At 41.1% G+C, this 27788-nt stretch overlaps 1 protein-coding gene across 1 annotated transcript in view; it reads right to left on the bottom strand.

Moving 5' to 3' along the window:
* Window positions 1-27788, bottom strand: part of ESPN (espin) — a 1077204-nt gene that overhangs the window by 193789 nt on the left and 855627 nt on the right. The window contains exons 10-11 of the mRNA XM_086921582.1: window positions 20169-20314; window positions 17495-17770 (exon numbers count right to left, since the gene is read on the bottom strand). Coding sequence (XP_086777708.1) covers window positions 17495-17770; window positions 20169-20314 — 422 coding nt within the window. The remainder of the gene's footprint in view (window positions 1-17494; window positions 17771-20168; window positions 20315-27788) is intronic.

The following is a 27788-nucleotide window of genomic DNA, read 5'->3' as shown; positions in this document are numbered from 1 at the left end:
AACTATACTTGCAGTGCACTGGATACATGGGCGGTACAGAGCAGGCACTAGGATACAGGCAAAAAGTCTTGGGTTAACCAAGTCCAAGCCCTGGGAGGAGTTCCCATTCCAGTGGAGTTCGGCGGGAGGACAGCTCCTCTGAGTCTTGACTGCGCCCAACTGTTTTAGGAAGGTCCTTCAATGCCTTCTGGAGGGAATTGGGGTATAGGAGGATTCTGGACTGACCATTTAAGTTGACCCTCAGCCTAGCTGGGTAAAGCATTGTATATTAAATGTTTTGATCACGTAGTCACCTTTTTAGGGAGCAAACTGACATCTGGCTTCCTGAACCTTCAACGTGAAGTCTGGAAACAGGGAGATCGCAGTGCCTTCGAATTGGAGGGCGCCTTACGTTCTTGCGTGCTTCAGGGCTGCGTCCCTGTAGCTCAGGAGCTTAGCTATCACTGGTCTGGTTTGAAAATATCTCGCGACCCAGGAGTGTGACCAGCAGTAAATACTTCCATGTTGACAGTGGGTGTCATTTCCAGCAGACCCGTAGTGCTTAAATTACTCCTCCTGACCTCACCTCTAAATCTTCTGTCTTCTTCTGCAGGGCAGTTATCGTCTTAGCAAGCGATTTTTGTGCCGTACTGACCTCAGTCTGCACCTCCTTGACCTCAGTGACCCTTCTTTTAGTCATATCAATCTGTTTGCCATGTTTGTCAAGGCGTTCTGATATTCTGTCCACCCGGTATGCAAGAATGTCAATCTTGCTGTTGATGGTGGAGAAACTTTTCTGCATTGGCGCTAGGATTTGTTTTAGGTCACCCGCTGCCTCCTAGGACACTTCCTTGTGATCGTCGGTGGGAGGGGGCATCATCCACCTCTTCAGTCCTCGACTTGCCCTGCTCAAATTGAAGTTTCGGCTGTGTTTTGGCTACCCTGCCCATCGTATGTTGTGAAGCCAACTTGGGCTATGCTCTCGAGAGTCAGCAGTACCACTTCCAGAGTAACAGGGTAAGTTATGTTCCGCCCCTCACCTTAGCACCAGTTAAGGGTCCCCAGCACGATGGGGAGACCAGATCGCCAGGCCTTGATACGTACGATGTGCAGAGATCACTAGGGTCCCCACACTGCAGTTTCCAGGTATTGCGGACGAGGCAGAACAGATACTAAACCTGAAGGATGGCGACGGATGTGCAGTGCAGGCGATGAGATCAGGCCACAGGACAGGGGTCACTCACACCAGCAGTGATGTAGGAGCCGCTACACAGGCACTGTTCAATAAGGTAGGCGTCCAACAAGCACAGATCTACGAGGGCATGGGCAGGCTTGTGGGGAAGCTCCAATGAAAAGGAAACTTGATGAACGGGGAGCCCCTGGGTGAGTCCCCCACTCGATTCTATACCTATTGAGACCACCATGCAACCATTCTTCGATGTCCGCTACTGTGTACCTGTTGTATTTTTGAATTATGTTTCTTGCAGCACCATGTAAGCGGTTAAAACAGCACCACCCATGGCTCCCATTCAGCACCAAGGACAGCCAGAACCACTTTGCACGTGGCCTCCATGGACTAGGTAAAATTAATCTGACTGTTTGGTCTGGTCCTGGGGCCCACATGACCTTACCCCTATAAGGGTACCAAGTAACTCGACCTGCAAGTGACCAATGTCACTATTGGATTTTGCCATTGACGCTAATGTTATTTTGACTATGTATTTGACTGCACTGATTTAATATTGCGTCAAAAATCTATAACTCCAATTATATGTACGATACCCCATTCATTTTGGTGTGTAACTTAAGATAAAAATACACTCCTTTTTTATAAATTGGTGTTGGATTTCTCTTGCATTGTGTCAATTACTTATCGTCCACGTTGGTACTGTGAAATGCTTAACACATGTACATCTAGTAAAGTCTGACAGTTCTTTGCCACTCCTCTAGGACTGAACTAAGGATTTATTAGCTCACATACAAGGACCATCTTTGGGGTATTGTGATAATATTACGTACCACATAATATTCCATTTTCCTACAGCCTGTATACTTTATTTTTGACAGGCAGGCTGTCTCCAGTATGAACATCATTGGTACCCAGATGTGTGAGCCCAGGATTCAGGGAAAACAGAGAGGCAAACTATCCCATCAACTGGCAAAATCCCTTTGCTGCTCTGGGGTCAGGGAGAAGATCACTCTCCTACTCATCTGTCACCAGCAGCATGGGGACCTCAGACCTCTTGTATTGGGGTCTGAGGCGGTTGATATGGAGTACCCTTAAAGTGTTTCTGGGGGTCTTGAGATTCACCACGTAGGTGACCTCCCACTTTCTCTCAAATACTGCATAGGTCCCAGTCCAACAGTCATGGCGGGCTCTGGGCTCCATTGACTTCATCGCTCACACTTTCTGTCCAGGTTGAAATTGCACCATGGTAGCCATCTTGTTGTGCCATTTCTACATGACTTCTTGGTTGGCCTCCACGTTCTCAGAAGCTTACTTCTAGACTTCTAAACTTCACCATTTAGTTCCTGAGGGCAAGCATGTAGCTCACTTCATATCGGTGGGGTATGGGGAGCTTTCTCCCATCTTTTCTTGACCAGACTGAAAGGTCCCCTAACAGGGTGGCCTTACAAAAGTTCAAATGGGTTAAACCCAACCCCCTTCAGGGGCACTTCCCTGTAGGCAAAAACGGGCATGGTAAGAGGAGGTCAAAGGCTGAAGCAGGCCCATTATCATGCCTTTCAGGGTCTTATTAAATCTTTCAAGATGCCTACTGATTTGTGGGTGGTAGAGTGTGCAGAACTTGTAGGTTACCCCACACTCCTTCCACATTGACTTTATCTACACCGACATGAAGTTGGTGCACCTGTCAGAAACCACTTCTTTGGTGAACCCTTCTCGTGTGAAAATCCCTACCAGGGCCCTAGCCACTGCAAGTGCTGTCATAGTCCTCAGATTGTGTCTGGATACCTAGTGGCATGGTCCACCAAGACCAGGGTACATCTGTTGCTTAACGTTAGCTTGGAGTCCAGAGTCCTATAATGTTGATACTTACCCTTTCAAAGAGGGTACCAGTGACAGGTAAGGGATTCAAGGAAGCCTTCAGCTTCTTCCCTTTTTTCCCACTGGACTGGCAGGTGAGACAGGTCTTACAGAATGCATCCATGGCTATCCTTATCCGGGCCAATAAAAGTGGGAGAGAAGCATATCAAAGGTCGATGTAACATTGGGGGATTATCCAACAAATCAGTTGCCCCATGCACAGGTGCCTTAGGCTCACTATACAGTAGGTCATTCTCCCAGTAAATGAGGTAATCTCCTGAAGTATCTCCAGCTGCCTTTGCTTCAGCTTGCCACATCATGCAGTAGTCATACTGGCTCCTGTGTCCCTCAGCACATTCACCCCCTGCCCATTGATGATGACCCACTGCCTATACGTCGAAGTATTTGAAGGCATGTGGGCTTTGGGCACCATCTCTTTGTCACCCAGGGACACTAGGGGAACCTTAGCTGACTTTCACATACTAAATGGGGCCATCTCCTCCCCAGCCACTATGCTAACCAACTCCTGGGTCTGCCCACCACTGGGGGGCTGTGCCCTCTTCGGGCACTTAGGATCACCTTTGGTTTGCCCATACTGTTAACATTCATAGCACTTGTGGACAAATGTACCAGTGTTCTTATCAAAAAAGCCTTTCTTCTGATGGCCAAGTTGGGAAGGGGATGCTTTCCCCATATAATTGTTTTGGGGGAATTGTCAGAACTCTTTCTTTTTATCTCACCTCTTTTTCTTCTGGTGGGAACCCTGACAACCCTTTAGGAAGCCCCCCAACCCCAGAAGCCTTCTTGGACACTCTGGTGTTGATCCAGAAGCCCTCATCCTCAGCAAGCTTGCTGGGGTCAGTCAGCCTGCTAAATCTATCTACGAGGTGTTGGCGCAACTCCGTAAAACAGGTGCTCCCTCAGAATCGGGTTGTGCAGCCCAACAAAATCATCCACTCTGCTGTTCCTCACCTCCGTGCCTTGTTGGAATAATCTAAGAAGTTCACCCAGGACTGCTTTGGAAGTTTGTGGCTGTCCCTAAACCTCTGATGGTATTTCTCAGGGGTGAGCCCAAATTTGGAAATTTGGAAATTAGGATGGATTTCGTGGGGCTTACTTGGTGTGGCCCTCTATTTCAAGTGTAAGAAGTGTGCCCCTCCCTACTGTATGCATGTACTTACACAAGCTGTTCACCAGTACTCTTCTGAAACCTTGTGTACCCTTTAAAGTTACCTCATATGCTGGGAACCCTTATTAATACCATCTGCCACCACATAATTGGGCACCAGTTCCTGTGGTATGCGAACCCTCACCGCTCCAGAGGACACTGATGGTCGACTGCCACCAGTAGTGCTGGATTCCACTTGATCTGGGCACTGTAGCATACTGGTCATCTGCTGGGGTTGATCTGGGCCCTCCTTGCAACTGTGGGCCCCGGGCTGGGTCCACCATCTCTTCATCCTCGGATAGTGCTCTCTCTTCCTCATTATCATCACCATCATAATTTTCTGAGGTGGACTGGAACCTCTGCACCTGCTCAAAGACTCTGAGGGCTGCATGGATATCCAGTTTGGTAGCCTTCTTATCTGCCTTCACCCCCTTCTGTTTGCAGAGCTTCAGCAGCTCAGCCCTGTTGAGGGTGTCAAGGTTACACAACTCCATCTCCATGGTGAAAATAGGGGAAGATTGGGCACTTAAAGTTAGGAAAGTGAGAAAACAGTCAATGGAAAACCAGGAAGAATTTAAAATGCAGTCAATACTGGTGTCAAATTATTTATCTGGGAATTGTGTGTAACATAAGTAACTGAATGGTACTTCACAGACACAATCCCTGATCCAGACCCACCATGCTTATCAGTGGCATTTCTAGTCCCAGAGAAACAAAAAACTTCTGCCCGTAGGGGTGAGTACTACAAAAGGTATCTAACTCACAAGTCTGAGTTTCTTCAATCCAAATGTGTATGCGTCAACAAACACACCTGTCCTGTACAGGAAAATAGTCACAGAGCAAAAGGAATGAAGCTGATAAAGCAAGCTCTCCTACTAAACACTCACTTCCTTCTTTTTCTAACTCTAGGGATAGGCTTTAATTTGAACTTTATTCCCATACCACAATAGGCATATTGGTAGAGTACTCATTCACCCCCAACAAAGTCTCATGGTGCTATTGACAGACAACAGGTGTTTATTGTTACCCAACTCAGTGGTTTACATATTAGGGACCTTAAACAGATGAGAGGCTGAATGGTCCTTCAGGATATTAAAACCTCTGTCAAATTTGGATCCCTGAAGTGGATAAATTAGTCTAAGGAGCAGCCAGACCCAACATTACATTCAATGTGGTATATGGAAGAGGGGATTGGACAACTGTAAGAAATCGGGTTACTGGTTGAGGGCGATGAAACCCTGCTCATGCAGGAACCAAACTCCTTGTCAGAGTGAGGCACAAGTAAACCCCAAATTAACTCGTGCTCAACCCTCTGGTAGCTTGGCACAGAACACTCAGGCTTAATTACAGGAAATATGTAAAGTATTTAAGCCGCACTTCAAACTGTAATAAAGTGAAAACATAACACAAGAAAAGTCTCACAGGAATTTAGAAAAATGGAGTACATATTAATAAATAAACCAAGACCAAAATGGCAAAAAAACAATCAGTAGAACTGGAGATAAGCAATTGTAAAGATGTATGGGAAAATAGCGACTCAAAGAGCAAACTATGGATATCTGGTGCACTTAACTGGGACAAGGTCACCAGTTCAGGCTGACCATGATGGAGAGCGGGCCGGCTACAGGGACCTAGGTACCCACTGAATAAGAGTACCTTAAATCCTGGCTGCGTAGAGTTCCAAGTCAGGGATGCTTTGTGCACCTAAGGCGATACGAGGCCCTGGTCAAAAATGCATCGCACATCCGTTCTGAGGATATCTGAGGATGTGATGTGAGATTCTGCACTGTCATTGAGGAGGCCGTTGATGAGAGGGCTTGTGACGCAAAGTCTTACATTGAAGATATGCTGTGCACCAGATGGTTCCAAAAAAGCTTTGGGGCTTGTGATGCGGCGTACTGAGTGGTCATTGAGGCTGTCACTACTGCACACTGGAGAAATACTAATAAAGAATCACTTGGAAAAAAAATGAAGGAGCTCCTCACTATTCGTAACTGGTTCAAAGACCAGGAGGCACTAGGTGAGAGAAAAATGAATGAGGGAAGAGTTTGAGCAGAGAACACAAACCTTCTTCCAAACTCATGCAATGGTGTAATCTGGGCAAAGTAGGGGATTAGGGGAAGTCTGCCATTCCATTGTGTTTTACTTGCATGAGGCATTATGACCTAGGACTAGATTTGTCCTGTCCCGATTCTAAAAGGGACCATAAAACCCAAAGAGCCAAGCCACGCCTCCTCAGAAGCAAACACAGAAGCAGTTCAGCCTCTTTTCACTACATCATCCCGAATTGTCATTGCCCTCATGGTGAGGCTGGTGCTATGTACATGCACACAAGCAAAGAGCAAGTTAAACTCAAACATACAAGGCTAAGACACTGATGGCAACAAGTCATTCCGCAAGAAGACTAACACCAATTTCCCTAACTCAGCAGTACTTGTTGGCTTGATCTGTCTCACATTTAACATAATAAGCTCAGTGCCAAAATAAATACACAGGCAAGTATTTCACTCTCCGAGAGGCATAAAGAACATCACCAAAATACGGCACAGGCTATTTAAAAGGCATCAGGCTAGCAAGAAACAAGAACCTTATCACTCAGGACATAGGTGCCTGACATATGGTAGGTAGCTAGCACACCATAGTTGCACCTCAGCACTGTTATGGCCACATGCATCAACCTATTTAGGAAGTGCAAACGGTGCGAATCGGTAAATTCGGCCGTTTGCGATTCCTAAATAGGTTTTTGGGATGCATCAAACATTTTTGGAAAAATCGCTATTTTTAGCAAATTCCAAAAATGCGATTGCTTTTAAGGAATCGCAAATTTGCGATTCCTTAAAAGCAATGCATGATTACTTTTAAAATTGCGAATTCGCAATTAGGGGGTGCAAATTACCACGAGGTTGAACCTCGTGGTAATTTGCGAAAATGTATTAAAATGCTCAAAATTGCATTTTAAAACACTGTCATGTTACAGACACACATGTACTTAGGACATGTGTGTGTGAAACATGCACTTCAAAATACATTTCAGGGGTGCGGGGGGGGGTCCTTTGGACCCCCCTGCACCCATGGAATGCATTAACCTTTTGCGAATCGCTAATTTTATTTATTTTTATTTATTTATAAAATTTCTATAGCGCAATTACCTTCCGGTGCTAATTGAAATTCGCAAAATGTCAATGCCTTCCCATTGATTCTCCAGTTTGATATTTACCTGTCTCCCTCTTATAACTTTAAAGGCATATTATTATATAGACGACCTGAGATTCGGTCAGGATTTCTCACAGAAGTTGCTACTATTTTAGAATCCCTTGCAACCGAGAAGTCTATAACACTGCTGGGAGATTTTAACTTCCATCTGGACAGTAATGGGGATAAAGACACCATGACCCTTCTGTCAGAAATGGAGGTTTTTGGGCTCTCACAGTTGGTGACGGGACCTACCCACACTGCAGGGCATACTTTAGACGGAATTTTCACCAATCTGGAAGGTTTGCGAATTACTGATGTTCTTCCAATGACCTGGACTGACCATCATTTGGTATTAGGTACTATAAAGATTAACGAATCACCTATTCTTAAAGCATCCCCTCCCAGACGTGAACCTTTTAAAGTATGGAAAGATATTAATATTCCAAACCTTAAGGTATCACTAGACAACTCTAAACCAACACTGTCCACTAATCCAGAAATATCTATAAAGCAATACCAAGCCTGGCTGGATCAGGCTACTAACAAATTAGTACCAGTTAAACTCATATCCAGAAATAGGATGTCTCCTTCAGCACCTTGGTACACGGAGGAACTAAGAAAACATAAACAGCTCTGTAGAAATTTCGAAAGGCACTGGAGGAAAAACTATGACGATGAAAGCAAACACAACTATAAGGAGCTTCTAACCCAGTACAAATCCTTGATCATGGAGGCCAAAAAAAAGTACTACAAGGAGCAAATTGAAAGCGCAAAAAAACTCTAATAAAAGGCTCTATGAGATTACCAAGCAGCTCGCAGGAGATGCTCCTGACCTGAACCCCCCATCCTCACAAAGTTTCTGTGACTCATTAGCATCCTTCTTTTTCACTAAAGTGAATGATATCTTCTCTGCGTTCACTTCCTCTGATAATCAGAGCACCAACGACATAAATACGCCACATACCGAAAATATCTTTCCACAGTTTGTAAAAATTTCAGAAAATCAAGTTCAGGATATCATCAGGTCCATTAAATCTGGCTCAGCACTGGATCCTTGCTTCTTGAAAACTCTCCGCCCATTAATGGACACCTTGATCCCAGTCATAACCCAAATCTGCAATCTGATGTTCTGCACAGGAATTTATCCGATCCCTCTAAAAAAAACTTTATTGAAGCCCCTTCTGAAAAAATCTGGCCTAGATAAAACAGAGTAAAACAATTATAGGCCTATTGCCAACCTCCCTTTTCTGGCCAAAGTAGCAGAAAAAGCCATGAACATCCAACTCGCAGCATTTATCGAGCAACACCATCTTCTCGATGAAACCCAATTTGGATTCCGCAAGTTTCATGGAACAGAAACGGCGCTAATCAAAGCGGCAGACGACATCAGATTAATCTGAGATCAAGGAGGCTCAGCACTGTTGGTGCTTCTAGATCTATCGGCTGCCTTCGACACGGTCGACCATAAGATCTTGGTCGACTGTGTTGAAAACATGGGCGTGCTAGGCCTAGCCAAGGATCTACTGGCATCTTTTTTGATGGATAGGTCACAGGCAGTTACCCTAGGACGATTCGAGTCAGCGGAACTGTCCTTGCCATGTGGGGTACCTCAAGGTTCATCCCTAAGTCCGACACTATTTAACATCTATGTGTCGGACCTCGCTAAAACCATCAAAGCGCACGGGATGAACCTTACCTCATATGCGGACGACACTCAGTTGATTCTAACCATCAAAAATGATGGGGAAACTGTAGCGGAGAGTTTTAAAGCAGGTATGCTGGCCATCGGACAATGGATGTCAGCAAACTGTTTAAAACTGAACTCCGTAAAAAACCGAGGTGGTAACATTCGGTCAACTTAGTCCTAACTGGTCCTCAGTTTGGTGGCCATCATCCTTTGGAGCTTTGCCTAAACCAACCCCTAAGGTGAGAAACCTAAGCGTCATCTTTGACGACAACTTGAATTTCAAGGCTCATGCTAACCAGACGGCCTCTACGGCGTTTTACAAACTACGGTTGGTAAAAAAGATCCTTCCATTTCTCCCAAAAAGCGTAGGCAAGACACTAGTTAGCGCTCTAGTCCTGTCTGCATTAGATTACTGCAATGGCTTGCTAGCCAATGCTCAAATCAGGACCATCAAGAAAATGCAGACAGTACAGAACGCAGCGGCTAGACTTCTCTCGGGAATCCCTAGATTTAAACCTATAGCTGATACCTTGGGAAGCTATCATTGGCTCCCTATCAGGAACAGAATTAAATTCAAGACCTTGTGCATAGTTTACAAATCACTGCACCAACAAGCCCCTCAATTCCTGAGAGATCACCTCATTCTATACAATCCTTCCCAACCTCTCCGTTCAGCCAAACTGAATGATCTGGTGGTACCCCATACTAAACTGGTTACCTGGGGAGACAGACGTTTTCTGGTTGCTGCCCCAAAATTATGGAATACGCTCCCCCAACCCATTAGATCTAGCCCAAATCTCCTGTCATTCAGAAAGCAGCTGAAAACCTGGTTGTTTAACCTCTAAGAGCAAGAAGCCGAGCATAGGAGAGTTTACAATAGTACAGCGCCGAGACGCCTGCGGGCATTTGTTCGCGCTCTATTAAATGTCAAAAATAAATAAATAAATAAATATGGGCCTTTTGGCCCATAGGAATCAATGGGAATTACGAAATCGCAAATTAGAATTCTTATAATATTTGCGATTCGGTAAAAATTGCGATTTTTACAGAATCGCAAATATTATGCGATTTAAAATCATGCATCCCATTTTGCGATTCCCTAAAAATCGCAAATAAGGAATCGCAAAACCGGACTTTGATGCATGTGGCCGTCAATGTGGTAATGCCGGCTCCGAAATATACCATAGGGTAAGTTTACATCTATTGAGGTCTTTTCAATTATGCCTGTTATCCAAATTCATGTTTTCCAACAGCTTTGGTGTCAAACTTACAAATCCACTTGTACATGCTGACCACACAGACCTTCCAATGTGAGTGCATTGGTTACGAGGTAATGGATCACTGTTTGGTGTGATGGGTTTTAAAATGTGATACCAACTTAGACCTGATCATTAAAATAATGTGTGCAATTCCTAACCCAATTCCCCAATACATTGTCCGTATACAAAACTCTGAGGTTGAATAATGTTACACAGCATACCATGAATTTATAATTCATATTGTCTGGTTCTGCTGTCATATGAGGGTGGATTTTGTGGATATTAACAGAAATAATCCTTCTCCTTTCATCCAAAGACATTAAATGGTTCTTCCTACGGTATGTCCCTACCAAAAAACTGCAGTCTGCCCCCAAAAACTGGTTGGTAGTTCCCAGGTTCAGGAGAGCCAGTGGGGGGTACCCTTTTCTGTTGCTGCCTCCAAGCTCTGGAATTCTCTTCCCCTATAGATCTCTGGGCAAAACTCTCAAATTTTGAGGGGCATTAAAACATGGCTCTATACTTTTAATTGCTAGGCCCATTCTGTGCATCCTCCGACCTCTCGCTCTATCCGTAGCACCTTGATGCCCTTGGGCAGAGTTTGTGCTCTATAAGACTAATATTCATTCGATACCACCCGGGAGTGCAGGTCCCCGGGAGCTTGCAGGGGTCATGGGCAGTCCCCTAGCATGTTTCCATTCCGAGATGGGTGGCGATAGTGTAGCTGGCATACATGGGGACACCTACCTTAGCTGTTGAAGCATAGGGTGCTCCTTTGTGCCCTTCCCTGTCTTATCGCTGCTCATTTCACCAAAAACTCATACTCCTGTGAGAATACAGAGTTTCCCTTTCCTAACACACGCCCCCAACCATGTGGGAGACGCGTGCCTTTAAAAATACGCGTCTCCCATCACCAGCCGCTTGGCTTAAATGATTTCCTTCTGGGACAACGGAGTCGGATCCAGACCGCTTCCCGGGCTTGGAGGTGAGCGGCAATCGGCCATGTTCACCCTACTTCACGACAGGGACCACTGGAGAGGTTCCTTTTATGGAACTATCCTTGCCTTTGCTGTAAGTGCTGCACCTTTTGGGAGAGGACCGCAGGAGCGGTGTCTCTTAAAATAACTAGCTGGTGAGTCAGCAACATGCCTTGCTCACTGTTCTGCCACGCATTTAAACCGCAGGAGCGGTTACCAGCAGCACCTCAAGTTGTGCTCTCCGCGTTCTGCCGGGCGCACTTGGATTGTCCTTGTGAGGACTGCAGGAACGGTTCCTCAGGGTATATTCCTCTCTGGAGCTCAGCATTTCAGCTGCACTCACTTCCTCATGCAGATGAAAACCGCTGGAGTGATTCCCTTGTGGATTTTCTTTTTGTCTTTGCAGGAACTGCCGACGTAATTTCATCCTGGTACCTCATATGAGCTGTGCAGTCAACCGCTCACCACCCCCCTTATTCCTTGTTGGATGCCCGGACGACAGCAGGTCTACATAGCAGAGCTAGTGATTGTTCTTTTTTTGTGTTCCTTTCGTCATACCTGTCATCCTTCCTCATGCTGCAGGTATTTTTTTTGTTTATAGGTTTATTGGGGTCAGTGCACTGTCCTTTGGATTATTAGACCTACGAGGCAGTGAGGGTATTATTCCTCTCTTGTGGGAGAAGCTAATGACCAGCTGCAGGTGCTGTTTTGGTCATTTACTTGACCTCTTGTTTTATCGACATCTCTACTACCTTGGGCACCTGTCCCCTATGATGTGCAATGGGGGAAGTCCCTTACTCACCCCAGTTTACCTTCTCTGGATGTTATGTTGGCTAGGAGTGGCGACACCCTCAGTCTCAAAGACATGAGACCAACCCCATCCCGTGTTATGGTCGTTCCCAAGAGTATGCCTGTGGTCCTACTGAGTTGACAACTTCTCCCACATTTGTGTCATCCCTCACTCTTCATTTTCCCCTTGGGACCAATCGCCCGTGCTACTTAATTATTGTGGAGGGTTGGTCTGGGGGTGAGAGGGAAGACCATCTCTGTTTCCGTGGCCCCTGACTGTCAAGTGAGTGGCATATTTGACATTGCACTTTGGCTAGAAAACAAATATCCATGTTTTGATGGCCCGTCTACTGCTCAGGCCAATGGTAATTGGTATAGCCACTGAAAAGGAATTTAAAAGCAGTGACAATAATTTGTTTTACAAATAAATATTTGCACTCTGAAATATCAATCTATTTTTAAGTTTATCTTCTGAGCTCCTCGGTCTGCTTTACCTATTGCTAATAATTTCTGAAACTGTACATTGAGTGGGCTTTCCCTCAGAGTAAAAGGGTATTATTGTCTAGCCTCATAATATTGGCTGGCAGTTACATCCTTCCACCTCTTACGAAGTGCTTGCCTTACTATTTTACATCTGAAAAGTACACTGATTCATCATATGTTAAATTCTTCATCTATCTCATTGTGTCTTTTTGTTCTTTCATAGATGCAACATTGTTAAGTATTTCAATCAATTCTCAAAGTGTAACCACACTAATTGGCTTTGCTCAAGCTTGCTTCACATAGGCCAGGCAACAAATCTGATGAAATGCCTGTGAGTAATATAAGGTGCCTTAAACTGAATCTTATGCACCATTAAAAGTGTCACTATAATTGAAAAGTCATTACCATTAAGGTAGATCTATCTTGTCAAGATACTTGCCTTGAGTGTGGAAATTACACATGGGCCTAGACACTGTCAACATGAGCTAGTAGGCAGGGATCATTTCACACTGCCATATGAACAAACTCCGTCCTTCTTGATGGCCTGAAACTTTCTTGCAGGAATTCAGAAAAGCGCTCATGCTTCAGTGTTAATGTCACTAGTTTTTATATAAGTATTACTATTGGTTGACAGCTCAGAAATCTGCAAAATCTAACCGTCTCAGGGTAGTCAAGAGAAAGCTATTACTTTTTTTGTTTCGTAGCACTTCTTTGGCCTGACATAAAATGATATTCGTTCAAGCAATCTTTTCAGAATGCTTAGTTCAACAAAGATTCCCGAAAAAAATGACTAAACATAGGTCACTACATGTGATTTAGTACATTGCAGAAGGCGATTTTTTCAAGCAACACGTAAAAAGAGGCAATTCTGTGAAGCAAATTAGTCCTGAGTGTAACCATTAAACTTACTAAAATGGTCTTCAAGGACCTACGGAGCACAAAGCACTTCAAAGATCTTTAATAGTTGGGACAATTGATACCTCTCATTGAAGATCTTTTAAAAGCAGATCCAGAACTACAGTAGCTGAAATTTGTGATGGGGAATAACCTGCCCTTACCATTAAGTTTCTCAGTGTGTTGATGCAACTTAATATTGTACTGAAGAGCCCTGGGCTACCTTCTTTCAAATGTCTACTATTAATCTTGGGTATAGAATATTGGCATCACTCTCTAGATGTAATCTCTCTAAATATGAATTCAAGAGCATAAGGATCACTTGTATATTGCAATATGCAGTGTATGTTGGATTCTACCCTCCCAGACAAAGCTTTATGTGATTATCTCCTAAATGCATTTTAAATAGTAGAGAGCCATAATGACATATGGTAATCCAATTTTGGGACTGAATCTTTATATTTAAAGCTAGGTTAAACAAGCTCCTTTTTTTTTTCAAAACGCATTTTTATTAAGTCAGCAGATAAGACAGTTAAATTTCTGGCAAGAGAAATACAATTAATACCGATCTGTATAGTAATAATCAGGCTGGTGACTTTGCATTTATAGAATAGGAAAATAAACATTTTGGGCCTATGAACAGCAGCCCACAACTTTATAACCAAGTGTGCCATGTACAGTGCAATAGTCCATGCATCATACCCCGCAGGCCAATTCACATAAAAGTAGTCCCTTGTATCATCAATGTTCCCCGGGATTTGTCCTCAAACGGCTTCCATATCAGTAATGCGCGGTGGTAGGGGTTCCAAAATGAGACCTCTAAAGTCCGCCTATTGCTTCCAGATTTTAGGGTTCTTCTGCGTGCAACCCGTGCCTTAAATATAGGTTGCTCCTGACCCATGCACCAATCCAGACCTGCCTTCTACGCTCCCAGTTTGGGCGGGCCGGGTCCTTCCATGCTCTAGTTATTTCTCTTTTAGCCAGGGTGAGGCCCAGGAATAGCAAATGCCTTTTATAAAGATTTACCCAATCTCTTCAGTAACGTGTAATAGAGCAAGCTTGGTAGACAGGGGCATTTCCCATTCCCAGTAATTCCAATAGGCAGGTCATGACCCCCATCCAAAATCTGATAAGCGCTGAGCATTCCCAAATGGTGTGTATGAATGTGCCTTCCGCGCTGCCACAGAGGAGACACGTAGGGGAGGCTATCAGTCCCGCCCTCCACAGCCTGTGTCTAGGAAAGTAAGTGCAGTGTAGGTATTTAAACTGAATAAGTCTTAAGCGTGACGCTATTGCGGCTCCCCTCAGGGATTCTAATGCCTCCGCCCGGTCTTCTTTATCAAGGGGACCAAGGTCTGTCTGCTATCTTTCTCGGAGTGAGTCTAGGGTTGTAGAGCGATTCGTCAGCAGGGTTTGGTATATTTTTGCCATCTTGTGGTGTCCCAAGTCACCCACAAATACCTTAGCCTCTATCGGGTTGAACTCCGGAAGAGATTCTAGGCATGCGATGTACGGTGTTAGAGCATGCCGTAATTGCAGGTACTTGTAGAATTGGGTATGCGGCATCACAAATTCCTTCCTGAGCTCCTGAAAGGACTTCAAGCCGTGGCACGCATTATGTTTCCCAAGGTGGAGATGCCTATGGCATCCCATTCTTGTAACCCCAATAGGGTGGCCACCTGCGGCAGAAGGCGGCTCTGCGAAAGAGACGTCTCTCGTCAGTTTTAAGTTTGATATATACAATTAGGGAACGTTTTGGGAAAGATCTAGCCAAATTCATAGCACATCCACTAATTAAAGCAGAAAGTAATTAAGATGCAATGATTCTTAATCTGTCTTGAGATATGAAAAAAATGAATATTTTTAATTCGCCTTTTCACTTTGGAGGTTTAAAATCTTGTAAACATGCCATGATCTTCCTGTTGATTTGCAGTACACTTGGATATCTTTAAATGTTATCCCCTAAATACATTTGTCATACTTATAGACAGCGATTTGACAATTAGAGCAAAAGAATATAAATAATGAAATGTAAGTGATGGGTAGATAGATAGATAGATAGATAGATAGATAGATAGATAGATAGATAGATAGATAGATAGATAGATAGATAGATGGATAGACAGACAGACAGACAGACAGACAGACAGACAGACAGACAGACAGATTAACTGTGGAGGAAGGAGGGGATAATTGGTGAGTACGCTTAATGATTTCAATTAACTTAAGTTCTTTGTTATCTAGGTGGACAGTTATATGCATATATTGTCTTTAAAGGCTCAAATCTTTGGGCCCAAAGTATGTTTGTCCTGAGTTCTTACTTGCTTGATTGTTAATACATGTATTTATGTGTAAACAGTTTTTAAACACTTTAATATGTTTTTGATTACTACATATTTTATAATGTCAGCAGTTTATTCTGAGGCTAACTGTAAATCAGTCAGTATCTGACGTGAGTCAGCTTACTTTGAGTATATACGTATAATTTTTGTTTAAGGGAATTTTATTTTAATTTATCCGAATTTGGATCTCCATGCAGCAGGGTTCCAGATGTTTAAGGGTTACCCTGGTATGCTCCTCATAGATAGACACCTCAGTTTCACCAGAAGCAAGAAAAATACAAAATAACCTACAAGGGACTCCCTTTTGTAACAAACAGTAACGTCTAAAGGGGCCATTTAGAGTTTTGTGGAATGGCAAAACAGTCGTCAATAAGTGGTGCCCTTTCCCCTGATTTGTGGTTGGCCTACCATAATTAGAAGTGAGGGGATCCCTAGCTTTTTTTCTGCAGATCCTCAGCCGGTTCCCCTGTTAAAAAACTTTGACAAGGTGGCCTGTCTTTCCTATTTAGGGAGGGGCCACTGCCGCTAGATTTCCATGACTATCCTGAGCAGGGAATTTGCTGGATAGCATTGAAGCGAAATGAGAAAAACCCCTGTACATCATGTTTTTTTTTTTTTTTTTTTTTTCAACCCCTGGTTCAGAAGTTTCCTTTTGGAAACAAAAACTTTGGTGGGGTGAGCAAACATATACCTGATGTCCTAAGTCCAAAAGCTGTACCACAAATTCTGTCCCGTTTGTTGCAAGGAATGCTTTAGAGATCCTGATGTCTAATTAGAGTGGGTGGTCCTCTGCCAGGGAAATTGAGACTTTTGCAACTGCTGACCTGGATGGTTCGCAGACTGCTCACCAGGTTGTAAATGAGGGCATAAGTCTTTTTGTTAGATGCTCCTTGCATAGACTGCATTTATGCAAGTACATTTTTTACTACTCTATGCAAGGTTTTAGGACCGTTTGTTCGAATACCGTGGTCCAAAACAGTTGGATGAACGGGGAGCTCAATACAGGATTTACAATAGATTATCTCGTATATCCAGAAAGTCAAATTTCATCCATGTAGTGGGGTGATTTATAAAGAGTAAACATGCTGTAGTCATATGGACTCCTTAAAAGATTAGAAATGCACTATAACCAAACAGTCAATAAGTCAGCCTTCAGGTGAAGGCTGCAAGCTCTCTTCTTTGGTTGTTTGTTTAGAGAAACCATCTGTCTACTGCAGCTAAATAGTTTCCAGACATAACTGATGAACCTGTAGGGATACCTTCTCTATTTGCTACTCTCTGTACAGTAATTCTGCTTTTTTGAGGTTTTGCCCAGATTTCTTCTGGATAGCTGGCTTATTGTATTCTATTCTACCACCCAAGATTTTAAAGACAAGTCCATGTCCCTGAGACACAATGGTCAGGTACTTTTGTAGCCTTTCACAAACATTTGCAACCTAACAGTTTATTATAATTAGTTCACGTAATTTGAAGCAAGTCTGCACCTACCAGAATGCATTAAGTTGTTAAAGGAAAGCTCTGAGAGGGCACATTATCTCTCTAGTTTCATGGAACTCCTCTGCCAGTAATCCTAATTAAATGATAGTCATTTAGAGAACTGCGTTTCAAGTCTTCATGCAACACCACATCAATGCACAGCACACTTATCTCAAGCAGTACAACAAGAAATTATTCTGACCTTGCGCTTTTGTTCCTCCTCTTCCTGAATCTTCATCTGCAGCTTCCGCACCATGACTTGCCGTTTCCACTCAGGGATGGGCCGGCCCTGCTCATCATGGGTGGGTATTAGTGTTTCTATGTCCATTTGTGAACCTTGACCTGGAGCCGTGGGTGCGGTGTTGCCATTAAGCACTGGTTCTGGGGGGCTTGCAGCTCTTGAGTTGGAGGTAAATGTTGGTGTCTCAGGGGGGGATGGTGTTGTAACCGCTGAAGGAGCTGAATTCTGACTCTCTGCCTAAAAAAAGAAAGAGCTGCAATGTGTCAGGACTGCAGAGAAGCCACTGCTTTTTTTTTCAAGATTTATTGCACTATGAAAACAAGAACTTTACAATATGGGAGATATTTAAGGATGCATGTGCCAACCTGTGTCAATTCCTGACATACAGATCCTATAAGATTTAAAACTTGAAATGACATTCCTCCCTTCTCAGTTATATTGCTCCTTTGAGTACATTCAGGGACTTTTTTACATTTCTGTACTACTTGCGATTGATAGTTGCTGCTTGTCTGTACTGTAATTTATGTGAAAACTGTAACCTTTAACAGTATCTCTGAAACTTTGTTTTCCGATTGGGGGATATACGTGAAAAATGTTTTCCTCTTTTACTGTGTTTGGTTCCTTTAGTGTTTGAATGCCCCTGTTCGATTACATCAGAATGCCATTGCTCTAGTATTTTCATGTTTTAAATCTAGACTCACACGAGTCTTCCGTAATAAAGCAAGTATGATTGTGTAAAGCCATGGCTGGAGTGTCTCCAGTCTGTCTTCACCCTTCTGGAAATGTGGCCTTCAGAATTAGATACAAAAATGCTGATAAAGCTTATCCTGTGATGCGCACATACGTAATATAACCTCCCTTAATTCTGGACTTGCCTCTCCGTAGACAGTCTAAAGAAGCAGTGTGTAAAATTATACTTACTTTTGGCGAAATTAAAAATGTGCTGTTACATGAAACTGCAAAGTGGTGATTTTTAAAAATGTGCTTTTTAATCAATTTTATTTGGAAAATTCTTCTACTAATTGAAGATTTGCAGGTTTCCTTTTGAAAATTAAGAGCATACGTACGTATTGGTGTTTGATTTATTTTACTTGGGAGGTATCAATTAAAGTTTAAGTTTGAATTTTTTGTCTTCTACAACTTTTTTTTCTGAAAGTTCCTAAATGGTTAAAAATTCCGTAAAATTTGCATTGGTTTTCACATAAATTCACAAACATGTTGGAGGCAATGTCCCAGAATATAAGACTTTCCTGCCTAATAGTTCCCTTTTTCATCCCAAGTCTAATGGCCTTATTACGCACTCAGCGGTCCATAGGAACACCGAACCTGCGGTAGCATTACGGCCACCGCCACACGCCGGGATTGTCCGCAGTGTTAAGACTGCAGTGATTGGACCGCCACAAGACCACCGGCACCATCAGGATCAAGGATACTGCTGGACAGGCGGTCTTTCGTCGGCAGGAATATGCGAGTGGTGCCACAGCCTACGCTGAATCAGCATATTACGAGTTGCCATTTCACCGCCCTTTTTAGGGCAGTCAACTCGCCATAAAAGGGGGGTGGAATGGCAACGACCTGCCGGATTTGGGTCTGGGTGTACATGCGGGGGGTACATGTAGCACCCCTCTGTATTTGCACCCACATTTCTTGCATGGTATGGCATGAACAGGGGGGCATAATGCCAACAAAAGGGGCCCTAACAGGACCACCTGCCAGACGAGAAGTTGACTCCTAATCCGGCGGGCTGTCATAACATGACTTTGGCAGTCTTACAACGGAATACATGTTGCACCATCTGCTGTAGAACCACCAGAGTTGTAATAAGGCCCTAAATCTCAATATTCCTTCTCAAAAAACCTTGCTGAACCTATTCCACCTAAGTCTTGTTTGTAAGAATAAAATCATGTTTTGTACTCACAATATGTGAATTTGCATTCTACAATCATTTATGTATTCATATGCATAACTACACCACTATGGTGTGATTTTCACACCTGAGAAAATTCCTCTTGTAGGAGCCAGACGGGGTAGTCATTCCATAGCGAGATAACTTGGAAAGTTGGTGAAATGTGCCAGTTATATCCATATCCATTTGCAAGGCATAATCCCTCCCTGTCTATGGTCAAGATTTACTCCTGCCAAATTCTGGAATCAATCCGTTTCTAGGTTGGGAAAGCAGATCAATCCATCAAATTAATTACCCACCTTTGAAGATAATTTTTTTACACTAACTCATTTGTTGTGTATATATATTATTTTTATAATATATATTTGGGTCTTGATATAGTCTACTTATAAGCTTCATCAGCAGAATTCATCCATACATTAAGCTCCTCATGTTTGTTGGGTAAATGACATCCCTAGAAGTGTGAAGGTCTTCAAGTTGATGAAATGTTTGGACTACATTTATAAGAGATCCTTGAAATTTCTGCTGGGATTGTAAGCAAGCAGTCTTACCAAATGTGTTGGATTTTGACCGCCTTAATGAAGATTGTACCAATCCCTTTTAAATCAGAATAAGAGCAGCAACCCATTTCACAAATAGCATTAAAGGAAACAGTGTAACATTACCATCCACCCACATAACTTAATCCACAAGAACAAATGTTACCTTTAAATTAATCTGGTGACTTACATTGGTTCCCGTCTGCCCACTGCCGGAGAAGACTGTTGTTAGTGCTTTACTCTGAGGTGTTGGTTTCAGGCTTTTCCCCGCTTTAATTTCTGCCAATAGTTCTGAGTTATCTCCTGTGGGTGACATCATGTTGAATGACTTTGTACCTGCAAAGTGCAGTTGTATATGATTGGTTTAAGAAGTATGCACTGACAAAATGTGATTTACAATATGCAAATAGTAGTTGAAAGCAATAATAAAGTCACTTTTACAACTATTAGCAAACAATAAGATGTAGAAGTATATTAAGAATAATTGTCCACACATAGTCGTAGAAATGTAATAGTGAAATTGTTACCATTTTTCACAATATTAATCGGTTCTGATTTATAAAAGGAAATACAATGTAACTAATTTCTTATAATTGTGGGCTCTTTACAAGTGGGGGGGTTTCCAACTCAGTATTCCCCTTCTAGCCATGGAGTAACTTAAACAGAGGATTTTGGTAACTCTGGAGGAAGATAAACCATGTATGGGGAATAGCATGCATGAAACAGTGTTTCTGCACAGATCGCCACAGCTTCAGACCCCAATATTTGAGCTGCTTTCATTAGTCGAGTCTGTAAAATACCCCCACTCAGCTAATTTCTCACAAATCGCGTAATTCCAACAAAGCCAATACATCTTGTTACTGACCCCATTGATGTTACTTGGCATGTAAATTGAGGACCTAAATTAACTTACTATGGATACATACATTAAAGGGCAGCTGACTGTGTGTATTTACTAAGAAAAAAATGAAGAGATTGACGATACAATGATTGGACTCTATTGGTACATATTACTGAATAATCATATTTTATGAGTTGCCATGATTACAGTAAATTACGTTGCCCAGTGAACTCACAAGGCACATCATTCTATGGTTCATGTACTAGAGTGTAAGCCACTTCATTTCTTATGACACATTCAATTAGAAATTGTCTAATGTCCACACAACCACGAGTCACAGAAGTTATCATTTATTGAGAGAGTCCAGGATTTTTCCTATGTGAAGCAGATATGATGGATTCACTTGCAAGGGTCTCAAATCAGTAGTTCACCACCTCTGCTTAGCAGCTGCATGGTTTGTCATCAGCTAATGTTCCATGGAGAAGCAGGTACACGATAACAACTGACTTGAATTCGAGTATTATCTGCTGAATAACAAAGGTAGATACTTCTTTTACTAAAGAACTGGGAGTAGATCAATGACATGATTTAAAGTTCCAAGGACAGGGAATAATTGTTTTGGTTTGTTCATGTAATGAGCCTTAATTATTGGAACTAACAGCCTTACAAAATATTGACCATCATCATCCCTAAGAGGTGCAAAAGATTAGCTATAAATGTAAGTCTTCAGTCTTCTGATAACCCTAAAACAAGGATCTAGGGGTGAAACTTTTAATTCACATTATTTTCACTCTACGATGAACTATTGATGTTGCAATTCAGACAAATCCTCTACCTTCTCTGTGCACAACATACATGTCAAAACAATATATATGTTAAATCACCTACCCAGCAAGACATGCAACAGCATGCTATAGCTTACCTTCAATGTAGAAGGTGGTAGCATAATTACCTGGGTGTGCTAGAGCAAGTATCAAAAATGCAGAAGAAGATCTGATTGACTGTCTTGACACAGGGCAAGATAATCAAGATACTTGATATAGCAGTAGTCAGGGCCATCCTGTCTGCTTTAATCTTCCTTATCCACTGGCTTGAAACAGGCATCCTAGGGTGTAGCCCCCCAATGAATTTATACCTTTGGAAGAACATTTACATCATGGTGGAATTCACACTGCCTACAGACTGAATGAGGTCTTTGGGGAGCGTCCATCTTCTTTCAGGGACAGGGGTGGCTGTCCCTGAGTCACAAAAAGAATCCTGACTCAGAGATATTAGTGAGACAGTTTTTAACTTACTGTGAATTGTGAGTTTGCACTGTCACTCCTCCTTAATACATCAGTCATGATGCAACACATTGTATAAAAAGGTTTGCAAAATAGCACTGCTCTATATTCCTTCATTAATACATTGGTCTTTCCATTTTTAGGACACAGGTGTTGAAGGGAGGCCCAGGACTACTATAACTATGCTATACTTTCAAGATGCCACCTTAGACCTAGACATCCCCGGTTTAGGAAAATTAAACGTCAACAGCAAAATTGAATTGCTTGTGTCACAATTTCAGACCTTTGTGTTAAACCGTACCTTTACTATTAAATTACAGAAGCAATTAACATGTGTTCAAATTCCTTGATTAGTTGGCGAAACAAATCAACATGTCCATTTAAAATGAAGTGTATGTTACTACATTCATTATTGATTGCAACTGTTAAGCTAGAGGAATTCTGTAGTAAGAATTTGTATTGTCGCCATCTAATGACAAAGAAAGCAGTGAATGTAATAGGTCATTATTTGTATCTTTCTTTTCACTTTTCGGTGCCTGTTATGGACATCTAGGTCCAAAGACAACCCACACAACCTTGAAAGCTGGTTAGTCTGAAAGTTTTCAAAGGAAAACAAATCAACTTCAAATAGATCTAATTTATTAACAAGACATACTGATAAAAAAAGTAATAGTGGATGGTAGGCATGGAACAATTTAGCAAATATTTGCTACTTACAAAAGAAGCCTAAAGTTCCACCCGCCATTCCAGCATTCTACACTCCAGTTCACCATTCTACCATGCAATATTGCGTCATTCCACATCTCACATGCAGCATTCAGCCTCATGCAGTTTATACCCAAAGCCAAACATTAAAAAAAATCGGCCAATAAATCAAGTTAAGAAAATAGGACAAACAGGCCAAAGTGGGGAAACCAATTGGGACTACAAGGATAAAACACAAGGATCCACTACAATAAAATAAACTATTTCATTTTCAGAGGTAGGTTTATGCTCTTTGCACTGCATCTAGCCCAACAACAATAAATAGAAATAAGACACACAGAATTGGAACTAGACAATGAGGAAGTTGTGGCACCAAAAGGCCTGAAACAGGAATAAGCGATATGGCCTTCAAACGATCAGCTCTTTCTACCTCATGACACAAGGATGTCTTATATTCCAATCCAACACGATTAAATATAGTGGGGATTGAGTGTTCCAGATGCATAAGGAGTTCAACACATGCAAAAAAAATCATATTCTATTTTGTAATCACGTTTCGTGAAACCCGGAATGGGACTTCTTGTCCCTTTAAAAATTGCTATTTTGTTCAAATTTCAAACAACACCTCCCTCTACTCTAACTGCACTATTCAAAGTTTGCGTAGCTTTGACAGGATCAGGCCATCATAGATGTGGCTTGCCATGTCTTCTCAGTACCTTGATATGACTAACTGACCAGCACAAAGAAACGTATGACAAGTTCTACTCTTTTGTTTGACTTGTATTGCTCCAACTGCTTTTACTACATAACAACTTACTGTCTCACTCTCCTGTAAAATTATTTTCTAGAAACTCAAGAATCACTTAAAGAACTAATCGTATCTTTCAGCCATCACTGAGCCAGATGTGATGTTGGTTTGAACCCTCTTAAATGGTGAATGATTCTATAGGAAAGTAAAGTTACTTACAAAGCATTACTGCAACTAATTACCCATCCACACTCACTGCCAACAGAATAGCCTCATTGATAATTTTGGTTGTTCAAGTGCTCCACCTACCTATTAGCCATGAGATGATAAAATACCATGCTTTTGTGTAGTACTGGAGAATACAACCTTGCTCATGTTACATTCTTTTTGTGTTAGGCTCCCCATTTGATAAGATACAAATGAACTGGGGTCCATTGTCCAACTCTACACATTCTGTTACCCATCCATGAAAAAAACATCCTCAAAGACATTAATTAGAGAACGACATAGGATTCTCAATGGCTTGCAATTCTGCCCACTTAGCACTATTGTCTATTGAGACTAAAGAACGTGTATTCCTCTTGACAGGAACATGAAAAAAATCAATTATGAATATCCCTAACATTTGTCACACACCTTCGGAAGGTTTACCAGCAAGTGATTCGCTACACAAGGTTTGACAGACTTATCAGTCTTGTTGTAATACTTGTATTGCATCACCCTTGTCATCGACCTCATCTAGTCTTGACCACAAGAAGCACGAGCAGGGCTTCTTTTTGTAAAAGACATACCTACTACTCACTACTTACTAGTTAAATAACATAGTAAGGTTTCAAAATACTTCAATGGAGATCACATCAGATTGACTGAGTAGTTTCTTTCGGTCTTATGTAGGGTACGGGAGACATATGCTAATATCCACTAATGCTGGCTATCAAATGGCTTTAAAATATCCCTTAAAGTACAACTACTGGCATCAATAGCTATGTTATACTGTTTAAATATGACAAAGCACTTTAAACAAGGTGATTATACAATATATTGCTTCAGTAACTTAATTCAGTAACTTCCTTAATTCAGCACTTCAAATTAATTTAGCATTCTTTTTAAGCATAGATCTTAAAGAATTGACTTTGTTTATTGAAGGATAGTCTTCAAACATTTTTGTGTAAAATGAGAAAGCCAGAAAGGACGTCAATTGTTCTTCAAAAGAAGAACCAGGGGCTTCAAGAATGGCCTCAACAAGGCACACCTTGTGTCTGATACCTTCATTACTAATGGTGTAGATAAACATTCAGCGCCATTACAAGTAGATTAGCACTATTCAATTTTCAGAGTTAATCCTTTCCCAAATTCACATTGTGTTGTGCCAGGTACTCAAAAGAAACAAGTATGTCCCTGTCTTCCTGTTAAAATAGCATTATTTTTTATTTGTTAAAACAAAGAAAGAGCTTTCATGGCCAAAAGGCATTTGTTTGCACTGATACATGCCCTCTGTATAACAAAGCCTGTCATATGTTTTGATTTCTTGTCCAAGACAATCTGATGTTAGGCACTTGCATATTAGAGGATTGAAAACACAGTTGTATACTACAGCTTAGGTAAGGATAGCATACGATCAGCTTAGGGTATGTTTGGTAGAGGATTGCGATCTATCGGAATTGGTTCATTCAAACTGTGCAAATAAATGCAAAGCCATACGTCATCTGATCTTTTTAGGGAAATGATGATGGGGAAACCCAAGCAGAAGATTCTATCATTTTCTTGATGTACTTGGAACACTGATGTTTTAGAATATCATTGAGTTTTCCCCTGTAGAAAAGAGGAACATTCCTCACAAGATGCCTTACAGGAATTGTTTTTTCCTTTAATCTTATACAATACTCAGAATTCTAATTCCTAACATAATCAGTGAATTTCTTCCATAAGTTCTCATGAACATATTTCTCATCCTTTTTTTCCAACCTCTTTCTTTGTGCCATTGTTCTTTCTAAAATGAATCATATGGACTGAAAATCAAATCTAATTCTTATCTCCTCCTGCTGTGGCTAACCCAGCATGGGGGTACCCATTCCATGGCATACACTTTAGCTTCTGTCACCCTTTTAATTCATGTCACCTTAGAAATACAAAAGGTTGTTTCTTTTGTAAACTGTGGAACCACCTGGTTTGGGGGTTTGTTTTTGGAATGTCAATGGGTTAGACTTTCCTCACCCCTCTGAACCAGGGATGTGCTAAGGATTATGAATCATGCAGAAGAGTCACCATAAGTTGAACCTTGTCATCAATCAGCGTGGTGCATTTTGGAAGGTGTTCATTTTTCTTTTTGGTCCAATGCTGAAAACTAGGTTAGAATTCATTCTCAATGTATCCTTATCTTTCTCTTGAGAAACCATGATGATCTCACCACCCCCAAGTGCTCTACTAAATTGGGTTTTCTTAATGTGTTTGTTACAATGCATATCAATGACAGGGCAATTTTCAAATGTAATTACCAATCTAGTTACTACTACTGCACCTGTCACAAATCGCGGGAAATTTCTTATCTGAATTAAAGTTTGTATTCTCCTGCTTCTTATTTGTATCCAGATTATCTTTCTTACCTGTGGTATTCGCCTATAGATTTTGTGGTTCTCTAATTTCCACTACACTTTTCTCAGACTGCCTAATGCTCCTTGCTATATCACCAGGAGTTTCAAGCATTAAGTCTGAACAAACCCATATCCCCTACTGAACTTTTTACTAATTGTTCTCACTTGGATCTGGGCCCTAAGCAGATCTTAATGTATGTTTCCAAAGTCACAATTTGCTGCAAATGTCCTTACAGTCACTTCTATTACTTTCAATAAAACTTGAAACAGGCACTTATTGTATTGACTGTATTTTAACCATATCTGATCCATATTTACTCAAAAGCATATTCACATATATCAAGGGTTGTAGCATTCAATAAACTAGGAAATCATTTCAATTCTCTTAGACATTGCCCTAAAGATGGTTCGAGTTAAGACATTTTCCTTTGAGGAGAACAATTATCACTCTGTTAAACATCTACAAAGGCTAAAAACATTTCATGCCAAATATTCCACTAAATAGTGGGTTCAAACGCAGGAGAAACGAAGAATGGTGGTGCAAGTATGCTAGATATTTTGAGTATAAAGTTTCTGAAAGAAAGTTAAAAAGAAATGAGATAAAATAATATCTTAAAATAATCAAACTTATCACAGTTGTCTCATGGGTAAATAGGTGCACTGGTATTACACCTTAGACGTTGCAAACATATGATGGTACACAAATATCAATAAATAAATATTGTGAATCCAATAATAATATAAGACATAATATCCTATTTAAAATAAAAAACATCTTTTCTTTTGTTAAAAGCATTGAAGTATTTAATAGTATTTTATGTGAAATCATTGCATATAGTATGCATTTTTGTTTTTATAATGTTTCATTAGTTTAAGTTTTATAAGTTATTATTGCATTGTTATATATTTGTAATTCATTTTTAATAAGGTTTTTTGGGAGTTTGGTAATATGTTTAGAAAATTATATTTTATTAAAAAATGTTTTTATTAACTGCCAGTTTATTGGGTTTGTAGGGGAATATGATATATTGTATAAAGTATTAATTTATTAATTTTAAATTGGTAGATTAGATTATTTTAATTAATTTCATTTTATGTATAAATTATTGTGTATATTTATTGTATTAAATGTATTAACTTACTAATTACAGCTGTTAGTGTAATTATGCTGTTTATGTTATATATGGTAAAGTCTTACAATGATTTTAATATTATTTAGAATTACATTTTTATATAAAAATGTTTTAAAATCATCAATCTAATTTGAATTCATTAGCTTGTTAATAAAGTGTGAAAACTATTTCAATCTATCCTAAGGATGTGGCCGCTAGAGCGGTCGACCTCGAAGCTGGGGAACTGGGTTCGAATCTCACCAGTGACGCTCAACATCATGTGATTCTGGGAAAATCACTTAATCTCCCTGTGCCTAACAAAAATGAATGTGTCCAGTTGTAAAGCAACTAGTACTCATGTAACGAGCCTTGACACCTTAGGGTCGAGTTTGCGCTATATAAAACTCCCCCAAAAAATCGTTTTGGGAACCTTTTATGACTGTTCCTTTTGTTAAAATTAATACATGTATAACTTAATAATTGTTTTTTATTATATTTTAGTTATATATTGTTTGTGTTCATTATGTTTG

Source organism: Lissotriton vulgaris, chromosome 5 (genome assembly GCF_964263255.1).
Source record: "Lissotriton vulgaris chromosome 5, aLisVul1.2, whole genome shotgun sequence".
Taxonomy (NCBI): Eukaryota; Metazoa; Chordata; class Amphibia; order Caudata; family Salamandridae; genus Lissotriton; species Lissotriton vulgaris.
This window is presented reverse-complemented; position numbering and strand designations above follow the sequence as displayed.